The following is a 24,601-nucleotide window of genomic DNA, read 5'->3' on the forward strand; positions in this document are numbered from 1 at the left end:
TTCACTTGGGTGACAGTTACAAGGGCACGGAGCCCTTGTTCTGATAATCCTCTTCCATGCCTGCTACATACGTTGTCTCATAACTCTCTTTGCCAGAACTTTCTTCTCATCGGAATAGCTGGACAGAATTCAATTTCTGCTTATGTTGCTCAGTTTATTTTCAATATACGTATTTATAATTGTATTTTGTTGAGGTTCTGCAAAATGCCGGCTTCTAATGACTTTTTTTCAGGGAACTGGCTTTTCTCTCCAAGGAGCTTTCTGATAATGTTTTTCTGACACACGTTCTACTCTTTGTCCTTTTGGCTTCTTTCTGCATGATCATTATTCTACCTTATATGTGGTGCTGCTCTACCTTTCTGTGCTCTGTAATTATACTAATGAAAAAAGAAAAGAAAAGAAAGAGATTATCTTACTAGAAAACTTTTCTCATTGGGGCAAAAAATCAGGGTGCCACTGATTACCTGCTTTGTACCTTCTGCCCAGGGATGACAACACCCCATGCAGCCAATCTGCAGACAGATCCCTCTTATGTCAATGGGTTTGTCATGCTATAATAGCCTGAAACCATTAAACAAACTATTCTCCTTTATTATTCCACATTTACAAAGCATATTTGCATCTATAAATTTGGCTTTTTAGAGAAAAATGATTAGGCCAGTATCAAGTTCATATCCACTTGATTATTACTTTAAATTGATAAGTAGGTGTTATTTTGTTTTTATATTTCAAATAATTTTCCATGTTCAAAATGAACAGATACCCCCAAATACCAAGTTTCTGGATCTGCCCAAAGGAGCTATGTTGAAGCTACCAAGGAGGTCCTGCCTGGAGAGCCCAGGGCCCAATTTTTCCAAGGCTCACCCTAAAAACCAGTAAGCAAACATTTGAATACTCCTTGGGTCAATGGATAGTCTGCTTCTAAAAATAGAGCCAAGGAACCAAGGTATCAGTGTCTACCCAACAAACGGGATTTAAAAAAAGAAGAATAAATATGTAGACTCATTTTAATAAATACAATTGAGTGAATGGAAAATTCTTACTTCAAAATAAATGTGGACAACTGCCACAAGAAGCACGTTTTCCATCATCCTCCTGTTTCCACAAAAAAGGAAATGTCAGTGAGCAGACTCATCCTCCAGCAACTTGTTCAGATTGGCACCTGACCTCTTCTACACAACAGCTGCCAAGGAAACCTACACTGGTTTCCTATCATGTATTTTTATCACAATGTAACAAGCATGTAGCAGCATGTCAAAATTGCTCACTGGAGAGAGTGATTATTATTATTATTATTTGTTTTATTTTGCTTTTTCCTATAGTTCAAAACCCCTTTGGGTACTCTCCAGTGTGTATTGAGATTGCCCATCTTCATTCCTAACTAAAGGTCTCCACTGAGGACGCTCCCCACAACGTGTCACCTTCAAGTCCCCAGGCACTGGGAGAAGCCCAGGCATGCAGACTGGTGGACTTACTCCAGCCTGCAGTTGCTGAGACAGAGGACCACAGAGAGCAAGGCAGAGCTGAGCCAAATGAGGATCTGCTGTACTTTGTTAGCATAAACATATTGTGGTGAGGCACCTCTCCAGCTTTGTTTATTTTGTACATAAACCCAGCCATTAGGTTCAACAAACATTTATTAAACATCTGTGCTTCTATCAGGCCATGTCCAAGGCACAAGGGCAACAAGACATCCTCTTTTACAACTTTCTCCTTCTCAAAGCACTTTTTATCTCTCATCTCAGTCAATCTTGTGGAATCAAGCAGTGCATGCGTTATTACTGCACTTCCATTTTATGAATGGAGAAGGTGATAATCTGAAAGGTTGAGTCACTTAATATCCCATAGTTAATAAACAAAAAATTCTGGGACCAAACTGCAGGGATTTCAATGCTCTATTTTGCCATATCACCATTTTTTTTTTCTAGACATTGCCATTTTGCATTTAATTAGAGTGTTTCAGACCCTTGGTGCATGCCAGGAGAGAGATACTACTTTCCTTTCTTATAAATCTTTATTGCTATTGCCATGGAGAAGATGAATCACAGGGTTCATGTTATCATTGCTTAATTCATAGAAAGAATTTTCATCTCTGACCATTTAACTGTTTTCCCTAATTTATGTTTTGATTTGCATGTAATTTACCTTGCTGAATCAGATATTTAGTCAACAAAATGAGTAAGATCTAAAATTCTTCAGGTATTTGGAATTTTTGAATACCCCAAGTACATATTGTCTGTTGCAGGTATTTTGGCTCTTGGTTAACTCCAATTTGGAACTGAATTCTGTGATTGTCTTATATCCGATATTTATTTCTAATAATACTACAGATTCCTAGAGAAGAGCAACCATGTTATGGCCCTGGGAGTGTAGCCAAGGCTAACAATATTTGCTGAATGGAATTTAAATTATGGCTAACCCTGCTACTCCCTAAATGGGAAGCATTAGAACTAATGGTTAATTATGAAACCAGAGCAAGGCAGGCTTTGGTGAGAGAGCTAGATCTACCACTAATGTTGGGCAAGTTACATACACCAGTTCAGATCCATGGCTGTCATTAGATAATGGAGACATTATTAAACGAGAAGCTTAGTATATAGTGTGACTGAGACCACTTGCAATTAAAAAGACTGGTTTCTGTGATCTTTCCAGAAGTCCATTTCCTGTATTAACATGATGTTTCTTTTCACTGTCACAAACTCAAAGGTCAGAGTTCCAGAGCAAATTGCCCATGGAGTAGCCAGCAAAAATGGCTTTATGTTTGCTAAAAATAGTTAAGTATTTGAGATAGTGCTGACTATCTAGTGGGGAGAGCTTGTCTTTTTTTCTCTCAATTTTATTTTATCTTGATGGTGGTTGGTGAATAATCATTGCTTCAGATTGAATAATCAGATTCACCGTTATGAACCAAAGATAAATTAATTACTTCAACAGAAAATCCAATTTTTAAAAGACATAAAACAGGAGTCTGAATGCTTCATGTCGTTTTCTAAACCAGGTTTGTTAAATATTATCTGTATTTATGAGAGAGATAAAATTAACTCCAGTTTTGAGGGATAGAAAAGCATTTAGGAATTCAATTAGATGATCTCTTCAGGCTAATAATGAGCAAAATGAAAATTAGAGCACTTACTGTTTATGACCAAAATCTTAAGAGGTAACCATAATGGTTTGTTTCATGGTTTCAACACACCGAGTTTTTAAAAACAAATTCTCATTTGAGTATTTCATTCCTAAGGCTGAGAATTTTGGAGTATTAAAGAAAAGGATTTGCTTGTTTCTATCATTACACAATTAGGACAGAGGAAAAAAAAAACATCCTTTGCAAACTTCTCAGGTTCCACACTTCAGTAGATTTATTCTTTGAGCAGAAACTGTAATTTACCAGTGAGATTATGGATGACATTCTCTGACTCTACCTATTTTTCATATACCTCTCAGTTTTTCTACACTAAGCACACAATACTTTTAAAATTAGGAAAAAAGGTGTTTAGTAATTTTTGTTTGTCATTGAAAAAATAAATGGAGCAATGGAACAGGAAGCACTTTACCTCACCAAAGGCTGGCTTAAGGGTATGCCTTTGGAAAGAACCCACAGCTATGTCTCAACCAAGGAGGTTGAATCTGAAACCTGGGATGTGGACTACTGGTCACTAAGAAATATGCATGTGACTTTTATACACTTTATTTTAGCCAGGAGTGTGTGGTTGTCATAGCACTTACATAACTCTCAGACTAAAGAGGAGCAACTGACATGTGGTAGGCACTTAGGAATTATTTGCCAAATAAGCACCTGTGCTAAGGTAGGAGAACAATTATTGTTCCTCAGGACGGAGGCCATCTCATTTCCTGCCTGAGAAGCCAGGGAGGCTTGTGCCTTCTGAAACTATAGAACTTAATCACCAAGTAGGAATCACAATTAAGCAGAAACCCATGAAAAGCTGATGCCCATGACTTTAACCAACTAGAAGTTGTCACTGTACTTTTCTCATCACAAAAATATTATAGAATAACACACGGATGAGGAAAGAAGAAATATTTTATGATCTATCTATGCATACCATAGAACTGATATACAAATATATTTTTATTTTATGAAAATTAGAATTGGTTCATTTTATAATGTTTTGCTATTTCACCAGATATTCCCCTTCCACATTATTTTGAAGAGCACTATAGTGTACCAGTTGGGTGGGGGAGGGAGGGACTAGCTATTGGCTGGTATCTAAATTACAGATTGCAGAATACTTGCTAAAATCCCTGTGAAAAATTAAGAATGTGCTAATTTTTTTCCTGCTGGAAATGATAGTGCAATGAAAATGTGATCCCCCATTATAATTGAATACTTAATAGATTAAAGTAATCTCCCAGCATTGGAGAACTTGCCTGAAGTTGTTTTTCTTAATGAAGTAATGGATTGACATCATTCACATGAGAGAGTGGAGCCTGTGTGTCCAGGGTAGTAAAAACTGACTCAGACAAGAAATCAAACCTAGATCTGCTCTAATTGGTTAGTCTGTTCCTGGGCTTGGGCAACAGCGGACACATCATTATGAAAAAAATCATATTAATTTTTTGAATTGGAAGGAACTTTAGAAATTGTCAATCGTCACCCTCAATGAACACTTGGGATTGTGGGAAGCTAACAGATTTTTACTCAAGTCTAAATCTTAGGTCTCCTCACCTTGTGATTCTAGTAGATTTCCGTACTCATCCTGGGTCTAATACTTTTATAATTGAAGACTCTGAATAAATGGGACTTTGGGCGCCCTGAGCCACATTCTAATTCAAGTGCAACTAAACCAAATATGCAGGACTTTCACCAGGATGATCTCAAACAGTTCTGCAACCCTTAGCTAAAAATCCCTATCCAAATGCTAAAAACATGTTAAGTGAAAGAAGTCAGACATCAATGACCACATATTACATGATCCCATTTATATGAAATGTTCAGAAAAGGCAAATACAGACAGAAAGTAGATTACTGCTTACCAGGAGCTGCAAGGAAGTGGAATGGTAATGATTACTTAATGGGTCTGGGGTTTCTTTTCAGGATGATGAAAAACAATCTGGAATTTAAGGGTGGTTGCTGGGATCGGTGGTGCACGCATGTAATTCCAGCGGCTCAGGAGGCTGAGGCAGCAAGACTGCTGGTTCAATGGCAGTTTCAGCTGTGGCTCAGGGATTAAATGCCCTGAGTTCAATACCAAGTACAAAATAAATAAATAAATAGCACACACACACTGATGATGGTTGCACGACATTGTGAATAGACTAAAAAAAGTGACTAGATTGTACATTTTAAAATGGTTAAGATAGTGCATTTTATGTCATGTGATTTTATTTATCTCAAGTGAGTTTAAAGCAAATGTATCTAGCCTATGCTAATGAAGGTAAGAGACAGACCAATCAGATGGGTGGGTGGGAACTGATTAAAGAGTTGCTCCATCCTGAGCTCTACCTGGGGCAGGAACCTGCCTCCTCTCTGATCACTTCCAGCCAAGTAAAGGAGTTTCCCGAGAAATAAGCTATAAGTTGACAAACACCTCATGGAACTCAGGGGCTGGAGTCCGAGTCTCCTCTGAAGATATTTTTGGAGACAAATATTTTGGAGACCATAGTTTTGGAGACATAGTATGAGTGAGAGATCTCATTCCATAGCAATTCTTGGGCAATTTAGAAAAACCTGCTGAAGCAGGCCTAGAGAAGGACGGGCTGCTGGGGCACTTCCAGAACTGGCGGGCAAAACTATGTATTTCCTGACTTAAGCCAAAGTGTCCCTGGGTTTAAAAGAAGGGTGGGGGAGGGAGGGACTAGCTATTGGCTGGTATCCAAATTACAGATTGCAGGATACTTGCTAAAATCAATCACGACAAAAAAAAGTGGAAGTCCTTCATAGCATAAAAAGTTCTATTAAGGTGTTCATTATTGGTTAAGATGACTGAGAATCGTCAAACTAGTGCTGTAACAATTTCTTGTCTCATAGTTCTAATTCCTTAAGTCTTGGAATACAACCTAAGAAATTCTGGAAATCACAGGCCTGAAAGAACCCCTGAGATTTCATTCAAATCACTGCCTCTGTTCCAAACACAGAGAGATGTTCACACGACCACACCTGCCTAGCACATCAGATCCAAAATCAAGCCCAGTGTCAATTTACTTTCTATTATCCATTAGAGTCATTATCAAATGGTCAGAATACCAGTAGCTTATACCATGTGGAAGAGGGCTGAGGAATAGCTCTCTGTCCTATTTTAAACTCCTGGAAAGGCAACTTGACCATCTGTCTTAGTACCCATTCAGGTTTGGAACCACTCTGGCAATAACGTTCTTATTCTGTTTAATCTAAATCCTTCAAATGAAACCTTAAGGATATTTCAACTCCATTTTTTAAAATAATTTGAAACAGTTGTTTACCATTTGGTTGGCGTGAACATGAAAATGAAGTAATATATGTTGAACACACAACTGAGAGCCTGGCATGTAATCATGGCCCAATATATATTTATTACCACCACACTCTGTCATTCACAAGTGACACAACACACCTCAAAATCATTTAGGCAAAAAGAAGAGAATGTAATCAAATAAGAAGTATAAGTGTGTAGTGGTTTTCAGGCACTACTGGATCCAGGATCCAAATAAGGGGACTCTCACCAGAGGCCAAACAGATAGGGCTGCTTGATTTTGGACTTTCAGCCTCAAAGAATGTGAACTAAATAAAACTCTGTTCTTTATATAGTACAGAGCCTCAGATATTTTGTTATAGTGATAGAAAACAGACTAGTATAAAGGCAATCTGTTAGAAAAAAGATGAAGAAGGTTAAAAAGATACCAGAAAGATAAAAATAAAATAAGGACATATTTATATCATTATTGAGGTCAAGTCAGTTTTCTTTTCTCCATCTTTAATAAACCCACCTCTTTCATATCTTCTTTCCCATTAACAGGTGGGGAACCCAATTATCAGTTCTTCCAGTGATTAAACAGCCTTGTCTGTGGATTTTGAGTGTATTTAGTTTACTTATGCTGTGCAATCACTGCATGTTTCCATGGTATGCCTTCAGCTATAATAACATAATCTTCTGTTTCCATTTTTAAAGTCATTTATTCTTCTTACAGCATTTTTGTATTAAACACAGGTCTTTCTCCTATCTTCATGGTTTTCTCTGAATGGGCTGTTACTCAGGAAAGTACTGCAAAAACCTGGTCATTTGTTAGTCATTTAAAAAGTACTCGAGCACTGTGAGTAATTTTAATTCTATTTTTTGGTTAACTATGTTAATCCTAGAAAAACAAAGAACTAGAGACCAAATTTTTTTGAAAACTCCAGGGGGTGTGACCTATTAGAAGAAAACCTCAACCTCTGCCTCTCCTCTGGAAGTGAAGAATGGTTTCATGAAGCATTTCAGGCTGCATTCTTGTGATAAAATTCAACTTTCCATGAAACTGAAATTAATCTGAATCAAATTGCCCTCACTTGAAAACACTTTGAATTTACCAGTGCTATTCTGGGTTTATTCCACAGTTAAGTAAACAATGCACATGACTCCATTTAAATTAGGCACTGGCCTCTAAGATTTGTGCTAGCACACCAATTCATTGATGGACAACTTTTCACTAAACTGAAGGTTGTTTGAATGTGGGGTGGAGGAAATTGGTTGTCACTGTCATTGTTTTTATTTTTATGTAATATTACATATTATGTGCCCTACTCCAATTGCTTTTTGTTTTTTCAATTTAGTCTGCTTTTCAGTTGGTTTCCCTATTGCTTCTGCTGTGGTTAGCATCTTCTGTTAGGGTAGTAATTTGTTTCTTTTAATCCGGATATAATGGCCAAATGGGTCGTTTGGCTCAGTCAAATCCCATCGTTAAATCTTGGAATTAAGCAAAAATGGGTTTTTAATCGAAAAGCTCATCAGCTTCATGCCCTCTACCTCATTTTTTGCATGGCCTTGTCCAGCTTGTACCTTCCCATGCCTGCTGGACTTTGGTCTCTGAAAGGGGACTAAATCCCCCAGCACAGACACCCCTTCTGGGATCAGTCCTGATCCTGGTCCGGACAGAGTGGCCAGCAGTTTGTCAAAAACAAACAAATAAGTAAATAAACAAAACAAGCAAGAATCGGTCTGGTTCTGGAATTTTTTTCTTTAAGGTTAATGCTCTTATCTTTGCATTCAAGCTGGAAGGTCCGCTCTGAACCATATTTCCTGCCCTTCGCCTTCCGATTTGGGCACCATCCCTGATGCCGCCTTCTGAGTTAGGAAAGGGATAGAACTTTTCCAGGGAGCAGAGGGGTGTCCTCGCTGTGCCTTCTCCATTCTTTCCCCAAAGCAAAGATTCTGGTCGCCCAGGAGGAGGAAACGTGCTCGAGCCCCCATCCCCCCGCCTCCTCCCCCAAATGAGGGCGGAGACGAAGGCAGCTTTTCTGTTTGGTAAACCTTTAATGCCAACTGAATTTAGCGCTGATAAAGCTTCCTTGGCCCTCGCCCCAAGGCAAAGCGCGAAGAGGTCCGGGAATTGCGTGGACTAGTGAGGGAGAGATGCTACCTACATGGCCACGGCGAAGTGGGTCCCCAAGATCGCGACCCCTCCCTCCTGGACTGGGCGTCTCCCCCTGAGCCTCTCCCGACTCCAACACCACTCTGTTTGGGGCTGGACAAACGGACAGGAGAGTGCAGGGTCGCGAGCTGGGGCCTCCGGTGTGGATCCCCGTTGCAAAGCCGCTCCGCGGGTCGAGGGGAGCCGGAGGAGGGAGGCGGGAGGCGGCGGCGGGGTGGGAGTGAGGGGGACGCCGGCCGCCTCTCCGATTGGCTGCGCCGTCGCCCCCTCCAGCTCCGCGGCCCCTACCGAGCGCCGGGCAGTTCCCTCCTGCGGCTTCCGAGTGGGGTCCTGCGAAAGCGAAGGACGCGCAGGGGCGGGACCGACCTCCGCGCCCGCACCCGACTCCGGGCGCGTGGGGATAAAACCCCGGCGGCGGGCGCGGGAACCTCAGGCCCTGGGGCCTCCCGAGCGCGGAGAGGTGGGGCCGGCCCGACCCGCCGCCCGCGCCCCCGCCTCCTGGACGGGGCTGCGGGAGCGGGGCGCCCAGCGCGCGGGCACAGGGTGGCCAGAGCGCCGAGGCGGTACCTTCAGCGGTGCGATGAGAAAAGCCCGGGAGAACCAAGTGGAGCCCGCCGAGAAGATTGCTGCGCCCGGGGTTGCTGCTGCCGCCGCGGCTGCTTGAAACTCCCGAAGTTGACAGACAGCGAGAGGCTGCCTCCCGCCGGGAGCAAAAGGGAAAGGATCTCGGAAGGTGCCAGAGACGGACAAACAGACGCGCAGACCTTTAGAAAACACCGCCGCCGGCGTCCTATCTCCGCTACCCGTGAGGCTTCCCAGCTCTGTGAGTTGTTTTTCTGGACGGGGGTTTGCTAAGTATTTCCGTTTAATTGTTCGTAGGATGCGTTTGTGTATTTTTTTGTGTTTGTTAGAGGGAGTTAAGAATAGAACAGGATGCACCCCTTTAAAACCACTGAGTTTCTGATGGTGAGACAGTTATATTGAGACAATGTGCCTGTAATGTCGATAAGCAGGAATAACCTAGGGAAAAATGCATTTAGTAGTAAAAAGGCAGCATAGAGCTCCCTAGTATGAAATGAACCCCATTTCAAAAGTTATTGGAAAGTATAGCATGACTCTTGAGGGTTAACCAGCGATAATTAACTTATACTCCCCCCCTTCTTACATATTAATTATTTACCAGGTTGACTGGTGGGAGGCTGAACTGGAGAAAAAGACTCCTGGAAAAGACGCAGAGGCGACCATAATGTCTTTACGGTTACGCACACTGCCCACCCTGCCTGGAGTTGTCAGACCTGGTTGCAGAGAGCTGCTGTGTTTGTTGGTGATCACAGTGACCGTGAGCCCTGGTGCCTCTGGGGTGTGCCCCACCGCTTGCATTTGTGCCACTGACATTGTCAGCTGCACCAACAAAAATCTGTCCAAGGTGCCCGGAAACCTTTTCAGACTGATTAAGAGACTGGATCTCAGCTATAACAGAATTGGGCTTCTGGATTCTGAGTGGCTTCCAGTATCGTTTGTCAAGCTGAACACCCTAATTATTCGTCATAACAACATCACCAGCATTTCCACAGGCAGTTTTTCCACGACTCCAAATTTGAAGTGTCTTGACTTATCATCCAATAAGCTGAAGACAGTGAAAAGCGCAGTGTTCCAGGAGTTGAAGGTTCTGGAAGTGCTCCTGCTGTACAACAATCACATTTCCTATCTTGATCCTTCAGCGTTTGGAGGGCTCTCCCAATTGCAAAAACTCTACCTAAGTGGAAACTTTCTCACACAGTTTCCTATGGATTTGTATGTTGGAAGGTTCAAGCTGCCAGAACTGATGTTTTTAGATGTTTCTTATAACCGGATCCCTTCCATTCCAATGCATCGTATAAATTTAGTGTCAGGAAAACAGCTAAGAGGCATCTACCTTCATGGAAATCCATTTGTCTGTGACTGTTCCCTATACTCATTGTTGATTTTTTGGTATCGTAGGCACTTTAGTTCAGTGATGGATTTTAAAAATGATTACACCTGTCGCCTGTGGTCTGACTCCAAGCACTCCCATCAGCTGCTTCTGCTCCAAGATAGCTTTATGAATTGCTCTGACAGTGTCATCAATGGTTCCTTCCGTGCACTTGGCTTTATTCATGAGGCTCAGGTCGGGGAAAGGCTGATTGTCCACTGTGACAGCAAGACTAGTAGTGGAAATACAGATTTCATCTGGGTTGGTCCAGATAACAGACTGTTGGAGCCAGATAAAGAAGTGGAAAACTTTCATGTGTTTCACAATGGAAGTCTGGTTATAGAAAATCCTCGTTTTGAGGATGCTGGAGTGTATTCCTGTATTGCAATGAATAGGCAACGCCTGTTAAATGAGACTGTGGATGTCACAATAAACGTGAGCAATTTCACTGTAAACAGATCCCATGCTCATGAGGCATTTAACACAGCTTTTACCACTCTTGCTGCCTGTGTGGCCAGTATCATTTTGGTACTCTTGTACCTCTATCTGACACCGTGTCCCTGCAAGTGTAAAACCAAGAGACAGAAAAATATGCTAAACCAAAGCAATGCCCATTCATCTATTCTCAGTCCCGGCCCTGCTAGTGATGCCTCCGCTGATGAACGGAAGGCAGGTGCAGGTAGAAGAGTGGTGTTTCTGGAGCCTCTGAAGGATGCTGCAGCAGGGCAGAATGGGAAAGTCAGGCGCTTTCCCAGTGAGGCAGTGATGGCGGAGGGCATCTTAAAGTCCACGAGGGTGAAATCCGACTCAGATTCAGTCAATTCAGTGTTCTCAGACACACCCTTTGTGGCTTCTTCTTAATTGTGTGCCTGTAATTGTATGATGTCATAATTTAATCTCTCCATATTTAACTGTGTGTGGTAGTCTCCAAAATAAATAGTAGGGCAGAAATTGTGGGAGGACTTTTTTTTTTTTTGTAGTTTGTTTGAGATCAAACTAAATAACAGTCTATTAAATGCTTGATAGGAAATGAGGTAAAGCACTTTGGTTCCCACAACGTGCCAGAGAAAGATGGGACTGTTTTCCAAAGTTTTAAGTTCTAGATAACTGTATCTTAATCTTTAGCATCACTGATAATGCCAAAGCCAGCCCAAGGTGATATTATCCTTTTATGCAGGACTCTTAAAAAGAAAAAATGAACTACATATATTAGTGCTCTTTTAAAAAGTAGACTTTGCTAACTTATTAGGATCAAAGTTAACTTATTTTTTAAGGAAAAGCATTAGTGTCCTGCTTTATTTTTCAAAAGATATAAAGGAAGCATCAAGCAGCAATGATTTATAAAGCATAAAATTAGATTTGGGAAGTAGCCAAAATCATCATTTCAGACCAGAATGAACTAACTGCACTGATAGAATTTACTGGATAATGCCATATTTTCTACAGTGTTAAGTAAGTAGTGCAAGGAAGGTACATTTGTTTAACTGTCTTCTTTCCATTCTTTCCGTTCTGTATCCTTGTACAAAGGATCTCATTGAAAATTTAAAGTCGTCATTTGTTGACAAGAATATGTGTTAATACCAAAATGTCAGAGTAACTTCTTAAAACTTTGTTTTAGAAGACTAATATTTGTTCATAGGCTTGTGTATATGTAAATCTTAAATTATATAATCTATTAAATAGACCCTGCTGTAGTGTGCTTTGGACATTTAAATTAATGTAAATATATGTATTCTGTGACTTGATGTTTTGTTTTATTTGGCTATTTAAAAGCATAAATCTAAGATGTTTTATGTGATATGATATGTGTTATTTTGTGTCAAACACCACCAATAGCAAATTTCTCTCCAAAATTCTTGTAGTTATAATAGAGAATTTATCTTTTAGAAGGAGAAAATGCTTTAATGTGTTCTAGACCAATTTATGCTTTCTGTATCACATTTTACTCTGATATCATTATGCACTTCAATCAGGAAGATACTCGAATTTCAATTTTGCTACAGATGAGAGCCTGGGAGATGTCCTCATTATTTCCATCTCTGCTTTGAGGTAATCAAGTACCTTCTCTGGACCAAGGTTTTCTCAGCTGTAAAATGAAGGTGTTGGACCAAATGATGTTTAAGTTTTCTTCCCACATTGAAATCTGTGATTTCCTGGTGGTCTTAGCTCCAACCTGTGCTCACACTGGCTTTCTGAAACTGAGATCTCTGAAAATGGATGGATTAAACTAGACTAGCATAGCATTGTAAACTGGGAGGGACAATTCTGGATCATCAAGTCCAGTTCCTTCCCTTTTCTCAGGCATGACTGAGGCCCAGAGAGGGTCATATGTTGTCTAAGCTAGAACTATGAACTAGTGTCAGGGGTGGAAGAGCTTCAGCACTTCCATAGCAATGGTAAAAGGGTCAAATGAATGGGAGCTGGGGATATAGCTCAGTTTGTAGAGTGTCTGCCTCACATGTACAAGGCCCGGGGTTCAATCCCTAGCACCACAAAAAAAAAAAAAAAAAAAAAGAAAGAAAAGAAAAGAAAATGGGAGACATATATCATATGTGGGCAGAGCTAACCCTTGAACCTAGGAAATAAGTGTTGCATTTGCAGGGAAATATCGGCAGTATTAGAGCTCAATGGCTGATCCTAATACTAACACCAGTTTAAAGTTAAGGATGAGCTGAGATAGAAATCAAAACACTTAAAATCAAAATGAGAAAACAAAAGATCCTGAATACTGAAAACAAAGCTATGTCTTGAGTAAAAATAGGAAGATATAGCGATAAAAAAAAACACCTTGGAACTGAATGTTATGTTGTGGAATTATTAGTTTTTAGGTGTATCAGTTATTTTTTAGCAGGAGCCTGATCTCATGTATTTTAAATATAGGAACAAAATTAATATATGCTTTATCAATTTGTCTCACTCAAACCTTTCATGTAACTTTTCTTCCAAGTACTAATCTGGATTTATGTAACTGGGTTGTTCTTTAAGCCGCTCAGTATTGTTCATGTTGTAGGTTCCCCAATAGGGGAAATGAAGCAACAATCAGAGAAGTGAAGTTTTCCCAGGCTTAGCATATTTTTTTCACTACAATGAAGATGCTGGGTCCACTATTTTCTGTATGTTTATAACTATAATTAATTGCGAGTTAAATTTTTAAAATTCACCTTTAAGATTTATAGTCTGAAAGAATGGCCTAAAAGATTTTCTTATTTATACTTAAATTCTGTATTAGTCCTCATTGCTGGATTAAATACATTTTAGCATATTTATTTTTAACTTTAATTGTTTGAATTATTTGCACAGAATGGTTTTTATTTTTCTAAATAAACATTTTTCTAAAATGTTCAGAAAGGGACATAGGTGAAACTTTTGGGGGTGGAAACATAAGAGAAACAGGCAGACACTATCCAAATTTCAGAACGACATTCGATTATCAATCACCCTTCTATGCACTGGTTAAACAGAATACACCCTGAGCATCCTTCATCATCACAGGTTTTCCTTTACCATAACTGCTGCCTGGTTATTGCCACCTTTCAGTGTCATCTAGTTTATGGGGTGATTAGCAATAAGTCCCAAAACAGCATTCTCAATAGAATCTCAGGGGAAAATGTAATAAACAAGAGTTTCCAGCAGCTACCCCTTCACACACTCCTACCAGAGACTCTGCTTCAGGGAGTTTGAGATACTATGTGCCTGTTGTATTGTTTTTTAAATTCATTTGCCATGTAATTCTGATTTTCCCTATTTTGATGAAACATATCCTGAAATGGAACCATAGCAAATCTTGTGTTTGAGGCTGTGGCAAAGCACATTATTCTTACTTGCTAATGGATTTATTAATAAAAAGAATATTCTAGTTCTCTAAAAAATTATATATATTTTTAAAACCCAAATAAATAACTCAAGAGTTTGGTTCACTGATACCAAATGCACCTTACAGTATATTGTTGTGTATAATTTCTGATTTATATTTTTCTAAATTATGAAATCTAAAATTACTTTGAGATGATTAAATCCCTGATTCTTTCATATTTTTAAAGTTATTTTTAGTTTGAAAGCAGCTACAACAGATCAGATTCATAACAATGAGCTTTGAAGCTTTCAAATTTTGTTAGATCATAGTAAAGTGAGGATATATCCCAAGGATATTTGAGAGCAGATTTCATCTACAGAGAACCAAACGTCTTTGTTTTCCAGTGGGTAGTAGAAAAATATTTTTTAAAGGAAGAACTAAAATTCTTTTCATGATTCTCTCATCCCTCCCTGCTCAAGAGCCAACCCCCAAACTCGAATTTCTTACTTAGTATAACATGGAAGTTAGTGTGGAAAGATGATGATTTATTTGCCTTTGTAATCATTATTGGATGATAATACATAAAAAGAACTAAAAACTCTTATAACAACTTGTTGAATAATTTAGAGGACTGCTTAAGGGGCATTGTTGTGTGTGGACAGATTCCAGGGAAGGGAGCTGTTTTAATACTAAGGACCAGAATAAACAGAACATGGATAAACAGACACGTAGTAAGTTGTAAAATGTACACATGATCTTCACACTGGCTTTAACTTGTTAAGCAGAGGTAGCATTTATTTGTTTTTATTCTTCATCGCAAAAACTTTCAAGGATGGGTAATATTAACCTGTTGCAGCTGGGGAAAGAAACTCAAAAAAGAAAAATAATTCAAGTGACTTAGTTGATAAGCTGTTTTTTTTTTTTTTTGTGATAATCATTTAAAAATATCCACAATACTCAGATAGGTGTTTTATCAATAGAATGGCTTTTTTAAGCCTGAGTCATAAGTGAACTCTCTGCAAATGTGAGAATATGAATGAACTAATGCTCACAGCAAGTCTGAGGAGAAGAGAAATGGAAATGGATATCCTAAATCATAATAAAGGGTGACATGATTTTTTTTCTTCCTTATAAAACATGATGGATCACAAGTGGCAAAGTTGGAACCCCCCTAGAGAGGTATGAGTTTGGTAGACTGGCTTCCTCTAGTCCACTGTTTAGTCTGCTGCAATTCACACATGAAAGGTGTTAATATGCCAGGTAAATATCTGTCTTATCATTATAAATGAATAAATTATTATTTTCAATATTTTTAAAATTAAAAATGACCCAAGTTTATAGAGGAAAAAAATTTCTGTTTGAGGGAGATCGAAGAATTTGTTTTTCATTTCCAGAACAGCAGTAGAGATAATTCAATCCTCATGGGAGATTTTTTTTTCTAACTAATTTTAAAATTAGATATCTCAAGTGAATTTTAAAACAATTATTTCACAAGGCAGCCTCACTAGCTTCCTGGATTAAAGTTTTCTATAAGGTAATATGTTACCAGAGAGTAGAAAAAATATATATATGGAATTTTGTAGGTGTCCATAGGAGCTTACTCTCATAGAATCATAAGATGAAGTTTATCACTTTGGTGATAAATGACCAGTAGTAACCAAGAGCAGATTATGGAGCATTGCTAGATTCTATGGAGACCATAAATGATGTGCAATAACTACACTGTCCTCTTAAAGGGCATTATAGTACAGGGAGGGTAATAAAAAAAAAACTTACAGCAATTCAATAGTAATTCAGAGTTGATTTGCCTGCTAGTGACTCTAACAGTCAACAGAGGTGGAAACAAGATAATATTCTTATTTATACCCAACTTCCAGGCTAATGTGGCACAGACTTAATCATAGATAATTATCCCATGAATATTACTTTTGCTAGGATCCTTAACTTCAGAAAGCCAATGGGAGATAGCTCAAGCAAGTCATAGTGCTCTGAAATGAGTGTAGGAATTCTTTTAAAAGTTCCACTGATGTGATCCATTCTAGAGGAGAAAGGGGACTTAAAATTTCATACTGGTTTTCTATCTACACTCACAGTCCAACCTTACCTCCATCACAGTTGGGATGAGCCTTCTAAATGTGTCCTAGCCAGGCCATGAAGAAGGAGAATAAGAACAATAATTTCATTTCTTATATGTAAGCTCCATACTAAAGGCTTTATATATTTTGTCTCATTCCTATGAGAAGATTATTATTTATGTCTATTTTACAGATGGAGAAACTGAGGCTTAGATATGCTAACCAATTTACCCAAAGAACATGTAGGAAGGGAGTCAGAATTTGAACCTGGTTTCGTGTGGATTTAGAGCTCAGTCCTCTTACAATGTGTATTCTGTGGTATATTAAACTGTAATTCTTTTCATCTCCATAAGAGGGCTTTACTCATCCTATCACCTTGGTTCTCTTGTACCCTTTTACTTGGTTGGAGGTGAACTTCCGGTCATAGTCTGGTTCTGTTTTCAAGATTCCAATCTGTGCCCTTCCGTTGCAGCTCTCCTCCAACCCTGGCAGATCACCACTTTGGCCCTCAACCAGTATTGGCTTTTATTTTTCCGCTACTCTTTTCATCCCTCATTTCCCTGACCCAGGTCCTCAACTTCTAGAGAATCTATCTCCTCTTGATTAGCATCTAATACATAGGAGGTGCTTTCATGCCTTGGCAGTTCAATTTCTTTCATTCATTCATTCATTCATTCACTCACTCATAGACAGTATAGAACACCTACCTAATCCGTGCCAATCACTATGTCCAAAGATCACCATGATCAAGCTGTTCCCAGGTTTCTGAGAGGCAGAAATACAGTTTTATCATGAGGAAAGTGCCCTGATGTAGAAATACCCAAAGACAGATCAGTGAAAGATTCCTGAAGGAGGAACACACATTTAGAGTTCCTGTTTGGTTTCCACAGCTTAAACGTGCAGACACATTGGAAAGTACGACTGTGAATGTGCTCCAGGCCCATGGGGATCCAAGTAAGGTGGCTGTCAGGAAACCAGGGTGCAGGCCTCCACACACTGTCTTATAATGAGGCTTCTTAGCAGTTTGATCACTAGTCCCATTGGATGGGGTCCAGGGCGAAGCTTCCTCATTTCTCTCTCTCTGCATTGAAATTGTAGCGGCAATGTATTCCTACTATATAGCTCTTCAAGGAGGAAAACGTACTAAATTGGCTTATGTAAATGCTTATAGTATTTTTTGCTAGGCTAAAAAGAGTTGGAAATATTAGCTTCTCTTGTGTAACAATATGGGCTTAACACGATAATGATGAAATAATCCTACTTAATTCAGTTATCACTCTATAGACCAAGAAATGTCTCAGAGCGAATGTTTACCCAAGCCTCACTGTAATTAAATTTACATTGCCAGCCCACATATTGACTTGACTAAGCCGATTTAATAAGAGTGAATGATTGGGGTGGGAAGAGACAGAAAGATGTGATTTTCAAGGAGAAAAAAATATCAGACTGACCTGCAGAATTAAATAAAAAAAAAAATCAGGCTCATGTTGACCATTCCTCTGCACTTTTTTTGCCCCAACTCTGCCTGGTTAGATACGTCTCCAAAGCATGTGTGCTTGAGTGAATTTTTCTCAATCTAGTTTTGTAAAGCTGCTGCACACTTTTTAAAAAATTATTTTTTTCAACTGTATTCCTTTTTCCAAAGAAAATATCTTGCCTGAGGTGGAAACACAATGAAATATCAGTGAATTGAAAGCCTAAGTCGTTTATTTTTTTAATCTCAGTTTTTTAATATTCATACTTAATTACAACCTTAGGGAAACCTTCATCTCTCAATTGGACTGACTTCAAATCAGTGGAGAAACTAGCAAATATCTCCCCTTGGCAACCATTTATAATAACTTTGACTTTTCCCCAAAACCCAGAGGAAATACAGTCCTTGATCCTGGGCCAAGTTTGTCAGGAACTATTTGTGTTAATAAATCTTACTCACAAAAGGACTCAATTGGAAAAGCATATCATTGATTATTATATACAATTTGTAACAAGGACCTTAATTAGCTAAGTTTTGTAGTGATATGAATGACAAATGTGTTATTACCTTTATTTCTTGTTTAATTGATTGACATTAAGCATCTTAAGAATTTGGCAGTGTTTTTAAAAATGAAATCACAGGGAGCCCCATTCAGGGCCTGAGATTTTCCAGACCAGTCTTCAACTCGGGCATTGCTCTACGGGGATTTTCTATAATCGTGAGCTGGCTAGCTGACTGCCTGCCATTTATCTCTCAGCATATTCAGTTTAAAGTACTGCACACTGAGAGGTGGGAGTGTCACCTACCATGATTAAGCATCCTGTACTTCTCTTGAATTTAGAGGTGGTGACAAGGAAGTCTCTTCCCACGAGGTCTAAAGATTTAGAGGAGATGGAGGCAGAGTCATTTCTGGGAAGATTTTCCTGACTATATCTTCATCTCTTCTGCTCACTCCTGAAAAATGCTTGGAATACATGTTTATTATTTATTATTAAACCACCTTAAAGACACTTAGCTATAGATACTCACTCTCCAGCCCCACCCCATAGTCTCTTAAAAGCATCAGTGAACCCTTCAAGTGCCCGGTACTGAGCACTCTGCTATCTATGGGCACTGGTGTTTTGTATTTGATCTAGAAATGCCTTCTTGGTTCTTCCTATGACCTTTCTCATCTTGGTCAAATGGCAGTTCCACCCCTCCAGTTACTCAGGTCCCAAACCTTGGTATCATTTTTGACTTCCCATTTGCTTTTATATCCTATATGCAACCTACAGGGAAATTCCCTTGGCTTTGCCTTCAAACTCTGCCCAGAGTCTAACTCCTTCTCACCACTTCCAGCCCACCCTGCCTCAAGCCACCAGCCTCCCTCACTGCGTGACTGTAGTAGCCCAACTGGTCCCCCTATGCCCACCCTTTCCCTCCTTGGGCAGTCCTTAAAATTGTAGCCATCACAGCCCTTCTGAAGTATAAGCCAGCTCACGGTTCCTCCTCTGCTCACAACCTATGACTTCAGTGTTTCCAATCCCTTGGCTTCACACTGGAAGCATATATGGAAATTTCAAAAACATTCCTTGGTGTGGCTCCACCCTGGAGATTCTGATTCACTTAGTTTAAAAGCTCACAGGGGTGTCTCAGCCTTTACCCACCCAACTTGTTCTCCAGCCTTGGTTCCCAGGGCTCTGACCCACACTCACTCTACTCTTGTCTGTTGGCCCCTATGCCCATTCAGGGGCTTTGTGCTTCTCTATCTTCTTCCTGATCCCCACCTACAAGGCTTTGCTCAGATGTCCTGGGAGGGAGGCAAGCTGAAAACCCTGCTCACCCCAAGCCCAGCCCAGCCCCCTTTCCTGTTTTATTTTTCCCCTTGGCATTCAGCACCATCTGACAGGCACATACTGTACCTTTGATTTACTGTGTGATTTCCACAGGACAGGGATTTTTGTCCATTTGTTTGCTACTGTTTTCCCAGTGCTGAAAAACAGGACCTGGCCGAGCAAATAAGTATTCATCAATGAGTGAATGAAGGAGCACCCAATTAAACCTGTATGGCTGCCCACTGTCATGAACAGAAGCAGAAGCAAGGCCACCTAGGCAGTCCTGCTTGCAATACTTCCATGTGGCATGCTTTCTGCTTGGCCCCACAGTTTGTGATAGCCTTCTTTACCCTCCAAAAGAGCACACCAGGAGTTTTGCCATATCCAGGGATGAATAAGCTGTCTAAATACCTCTAAGTACCCGTTTAGCATATACTTCCCACTTGTTTAAGGCATCCCATTTGGTGTTTATGAAAAGATGTCATGCAGAGTACAGGAGAAGCAGGAAGCCCCTGCCTGTCTCCTCACAGCATTTGCTAACAGAATAATGCTAATTAGCATGTGTCAAGGGCCTGAAAGGAATGAGACTGGGCTTAAAAGGTATCAGGCAGTAGGCCTGACACAAATTTAATAAGATGCCTCCCACCTTTGGAGCAGGTTTTGAGGAATCTAGTTCTGTCAGGAGGAATTCTGGCTGCTTTAGTGAATTAACAGCCGAGCTGCAGTGTTTACACAGTCACAGCCGATGTGCCATCAGAGGTGACCTCTTTGGAGGGTGTGCAGTCTGACGGGCCAATTAACTCTTCTCCTGTCAATGTGTGGAAACTTCCATGGCAACGTATTTTCTGAATAAGTTCCTGAATAAGGAGAAGCTGGCATTATCATAGAGAAAAACCCAGAAAGAGAAGAAACCTGAGTGGGGTGGCAGGATGGGGCCAGGCTCTCACAATATACACCCACAGCGGGGTGGGGGTGCATGGGGAGAGTAGGCATGTGACAGTGGATGGCAAGTGCTGTGTGAACTGTGAAAGGCAAGAGGAGGATGACCATCGAAGACGGTAGCCAGGGCCAGTCTTGGGGCAAGAGGGGGCTCAGCACTGAGGAGTGTCCATCTCACTCTATCAGTGTTTTCCAGAGTAGCTGCTGTTTCTGTCCCCAGTCTCTACCCGTCTTTGCTTTCCATTGAGCTTCTCTATAGTACTAACCCCAAGATAACAGTAGACAGCACTCCACTTTCAGGAAGCAGATCCTCTTGGTATATTATACTCCATATTGTTAAAAAAAAAAAAAAGCAAGCCATCTTTTTTTTTTTTTTTTTTTTTTTTTTAAGTTTGTGCCATTGTCATCTCATCAACCTAATTTCTGGCTATCAACAATAAAACCAGTGAGGAAGAGGTGACAATGGAAAAGGAATAGCTATCATTTATTGAGCACTGCCTTGAAGCAGCCATGGTTCTAAGTGTGCTCTGTGAGATAACCCTCATGACACTCATGACAACCCCTGACCTAGGATTACTGTGAGCTTCACCTGACCTAGGAACAAACCAAAGCACAGAGAGATTTAGAAATCTGCCAGAGCCACGTGGCTGGTAAACGGCAAGGCCAGGGTTCATATAGGTTGCTTCATTTAATCTAGACACCAACACACTGAAGTAAGCACTGTTGCCCGTTTTACATATAAAAAAATTGAAAGAGATCAAGTTCTCAACCAAGGCCATGTGGCTCGTAAGTAGGACAGTAAGATTAGACCTCATGTTTATCTGGCTTCAAAGCACTTGGTTGTGCTCCTTGGGTAAGGCCCACTCTTTTTTGATTTATTATTCATTATTAAAATTCTAAATTCAGAATGACCATAACTATTGCTGGAAGAAGGCTTCTAGAGATTGCTGGATGTTACGTAAAGATCCTATAATTTTTAGCTTTATTTAAAAAGATAGATGTTGCATCAGGATTTGAGCAGCAGCACGTTAGAGCTGCCAGGAGCGACCACTATTGGCCCTGTGACTGCACCCAGTGGGCCTGGCACAGACCCAGGTTCTTTGCTTACATAATTTACAAAGAGGTTTGCCGTCCCTGTGGGATGAGTACTAATAGACCCATTTTCAGGTAGGAAAATTGCCTGAGATTATATAACTTAGCTAGTAGTAGCCAAAACGGGAATCTGATTCCACATCCCTGACTTCAAAGCCTGTGCTCTTTGCAGGGCTCAATGCAAAAGCCACCTGCTAATAGGTACCTAGAAAACTTAATTGCACATTCTAAAATTTTGTAATGAAGAATTAAGAATGATTGTCACTCCACTGAGGAGTGAGTGTGAGCTCAAAGCCAGATTCCTTCCTGGGCTTAATCAAATCAATCTGCTACAGACAGCAGGCTGGTTCTTTGGAATCCCCTCCAACCATCTCAGAAAAGAATGCTACCGCTGTCCACTAGGAAGACCCTTAAGACTGAAGATACCCACCATAAATCTGACATTTATGTTGGAAAAACAATTCCAAGAGCATAGCCTACACATACCAGTTTGATGGCACCTGGACACCTTGGCCAAAATGACAGACGCTGAAGGCATTTGGCCCACCTCCTCTTCCTTAGGCTCAAAGATATAGTAAGATGACTTTATTCACTGTTTAAAATGCTCACGTCCATTCATTTTCTGGCAATTTCCAGAAAGTACTTACTGACAGCAGGATAAAAGTAACAGAATGTATCCAATAAAATATTTTTGAAAATAGAAGCTGCATTATTGTTTTGACAGGAGTCACAGAATTGATATTCATATATATTATTCATGTTTATAGTTTTACGATTGTTTTCATTCAAATGGAAAAATATCCCACTGAATCTGGCACCAACTATCGAGACAATTCCTTTTAATTTTCTTCTCATATTTCTTCTCTCCTTCCCTCCCATCTTTTCTTCCTTCTTTCCTTTTCTCTCCTTCTCTCTTATCTCTCTCTTACTCTATCTTTTTTCCTTCATTTTTATTAAATCTCTACCTATTTTTGTAATAATTTTAGTGGTATAAAAGTCTAAAAATTTAAATATTAGTCTAGAAAAGCTTTGGTACTTCTCTCATAGACTCAAATAGTCTTTACCATCTCACAGTTTGGAATTTGCTCTTTGGAGTCTGAGAACACATTACATTTTATCATACAGCTCAATTTCTAACATTAAATTTAAATCATTGCTATCACCAGTCTTTCTTAAATGGTACATAACCAGTGGATTATTACCTTTTTATTTTACTTCTAAGGATGTCATCATTCCAGTGAATGTCAATCTGTTGGAGGGAGGGAGATAATCTCAGTCAAAACACCAAACCTCTATTTCATCTTCTCTTAAATGTTATGTTAGGTGTCATAAAGTATTCCATAATATAATAATGTCACAACTCACATTCAGAATCATGATAGCTAATATTTAATGTTTCTGAGGAATAATTATGCAACATTAATCTAGGTTTGCAAAATATGTATCTAATTAAAATTTTCTTTAATAGAAAATGTATTAGTCAGTTTTCTATCATTATAACAAAATGCCTGAGATAATCAGCTTGTGAAAGAAATGGTTTATTTTGACTCACAATTTTAGAGGTTCTAGCCCTTGGTAGGTTAGTCTTGTTTTGTTTGAACCTGTGGTGAGGAAGTATATCAAGGAAGGAGTAAGGTGGAGAAAAATTGTTTATCTCATGAGCCAGGAAGCAAAGAGATGAAGAGGGGTCTCAGGTCTCCTGATCTCCTTGGAGGGCATGCCTTCAATGACCTGAAGAGCTCCTGCTAGGCCCCACCTCTTAAGGGTTTTGCCACCTCTCAATAGTGCCACTGTGGGCCTTTGGTAAGTAGTTAAAATCCAAACTAGAGCAGCACGACACACATATTTGGTGATATAATGCATGAGTATGAAGTTTGAAGGTCATTGTAGGTCGGGGTATTTAATCCAAGTGTTCCTGTTCTCAATCTATTTTTTTTTTACTTTAAAAAATAATAGCAGAAACTACATTAATTTAATCTTTTCCAGTTTTCAAGTAGACTAAAAGGTTAAAAATCAATGGTTTAGGGCTGAGGGTACAGGTATAGGTGAACAGCAGAGTACATATATAGCATGAGTTCAGCCCTAAGTTTGATCCTCAGTGGAAGGAAAGAAGGAAGAAGAAGAGAGAGAGAGAGAGAGAGAGAGAGAGAGAGAGAGAGAGAGAGAGAGAGAGAGAAGAAAGAAAAAGAGAGAGAGAAAGAAGCCAAACCCCTAAACCACACATAGTTTAATTATTAGCCAAAGATGATTCATAACACTAAGCAGAAACTTTCCATAATGCAGAACAATTTATTTGTGGTGAACAGAATAAAAACTCTTTCTCTGAAGCATTTGAATCTGACAACCAAACTTCTACCCAACAGACACATAGTCTTAAACAAACCATCATTTTCTTTGGAGGCAAGAAGTTGGGGTTGTTGGGCTGGGGATGTGGCTCAAGCGGTAGCGCGCTCGCCTGGCATGCGTGCGGCCCGGGTTCGATCCTCAGCACCACATACAAACAAAGATGTTGTGTCCGCTGAAAACTAAAAAAAAAAAATATTAAAATTCTCTCTCTCTCTCTCTCTCTTAAAAAAACGTTTGGGCTGCATTTTTTCTACTTAAATTACAGCAATGTTGTTGTTGTTATTGTCTGTTCTCATTGGCTGAATTATTTCCATGGAAGTGAGATCAGTTTTGAATAGTACTGGGGTTCAGAATGTGCTATCCCAAAATATGGCACCTTGGCATTGGAGGAAACAGCAAAGCAGGTCACTCTCATCTTTCATCCCCCAAGAGAAACTCTCATCTCAGAGGCAGCCTCTTTTATTCCTGGAAGAAAGGAACATTTTTATCTCCAAAGACAGAGGATCAGAGAAGAATCTAAACAAACAGACCTCGCTGCGTTCCTCCAGTCTATTA

The 24,601-nt window shown here is 39.8% G+C and overlaps 2 protein-coding genes across 4 annotated transcripts in view; one reads left to right on the forward strand and one right to left on the reverse strand.

Moving 5' to 3' along the window:
* The window catches only part of Pced1b (PC-esterase domain containing 1B), a 132,783-nt gene extending 123,525 nt beyond the window's left edge, over window positions 1–9,258 (reverse strand). For all 3 annotated transcript variants that reach the window (XM_078014831.1, XM_078014832.1, XM_078014830.1), the window contains exon 1: window positions 9,130–9,258. The gene's annotated coding sequence lies outside the window, so the exon portion shown is untranslated. The remainder of the gene's footprint in view (window positions 1–9,129) is intronic.
* Window positions 9,253–15,029, forward strand: Amigo2 (adhesion molecule with Ig like domain 2). The gene is made up of 2 exons (XM_021726111.3): window positions 9,253–9,385; window positions 9,746–15,029. The coding sequence occupies exon 2, from the start codon at window positions 9,809–9,811 to the stop codon at window positions 11,372–11,374; it is 1,566 nt and encodes a 521-aa protein (XP_021581786.1). The 5' UTR covers window positions 9,253–9,385; window positions 9,746–9,808; the 3' UTR covers window positions 11,375–15,029.
* The last annotated feature ends 9,572 nt before the right edge of the window (window positions 15,030–24,601 follow it).

Source organism: Ictidomys tridecemlineatus, chromosome 6, assembly GCF_052094955.1.
Source record: "Ictidomys tridecemlineatus isolate mIctTri1 chromosome 6, mIctTri1.hap1, whole genome shotgun sequence".
Taxonomy (NCBI): domain Eukaryota; kingdom Metazoa; phylum Chordata; class Mammalia; order Rodentia; family Sciuridae; genus Ictidomys; species Ictidomys tridecemlineatus.

Excerpts from the sequence above, each read along its gene's own strand:
- Amigo2 (XM_021726111.3), top strand. The coding sequence starts at position 9,809 with ATGTCTTTACGGTTACGCACACTGCCCACCCTGCCTGGAGTTGTCAGA.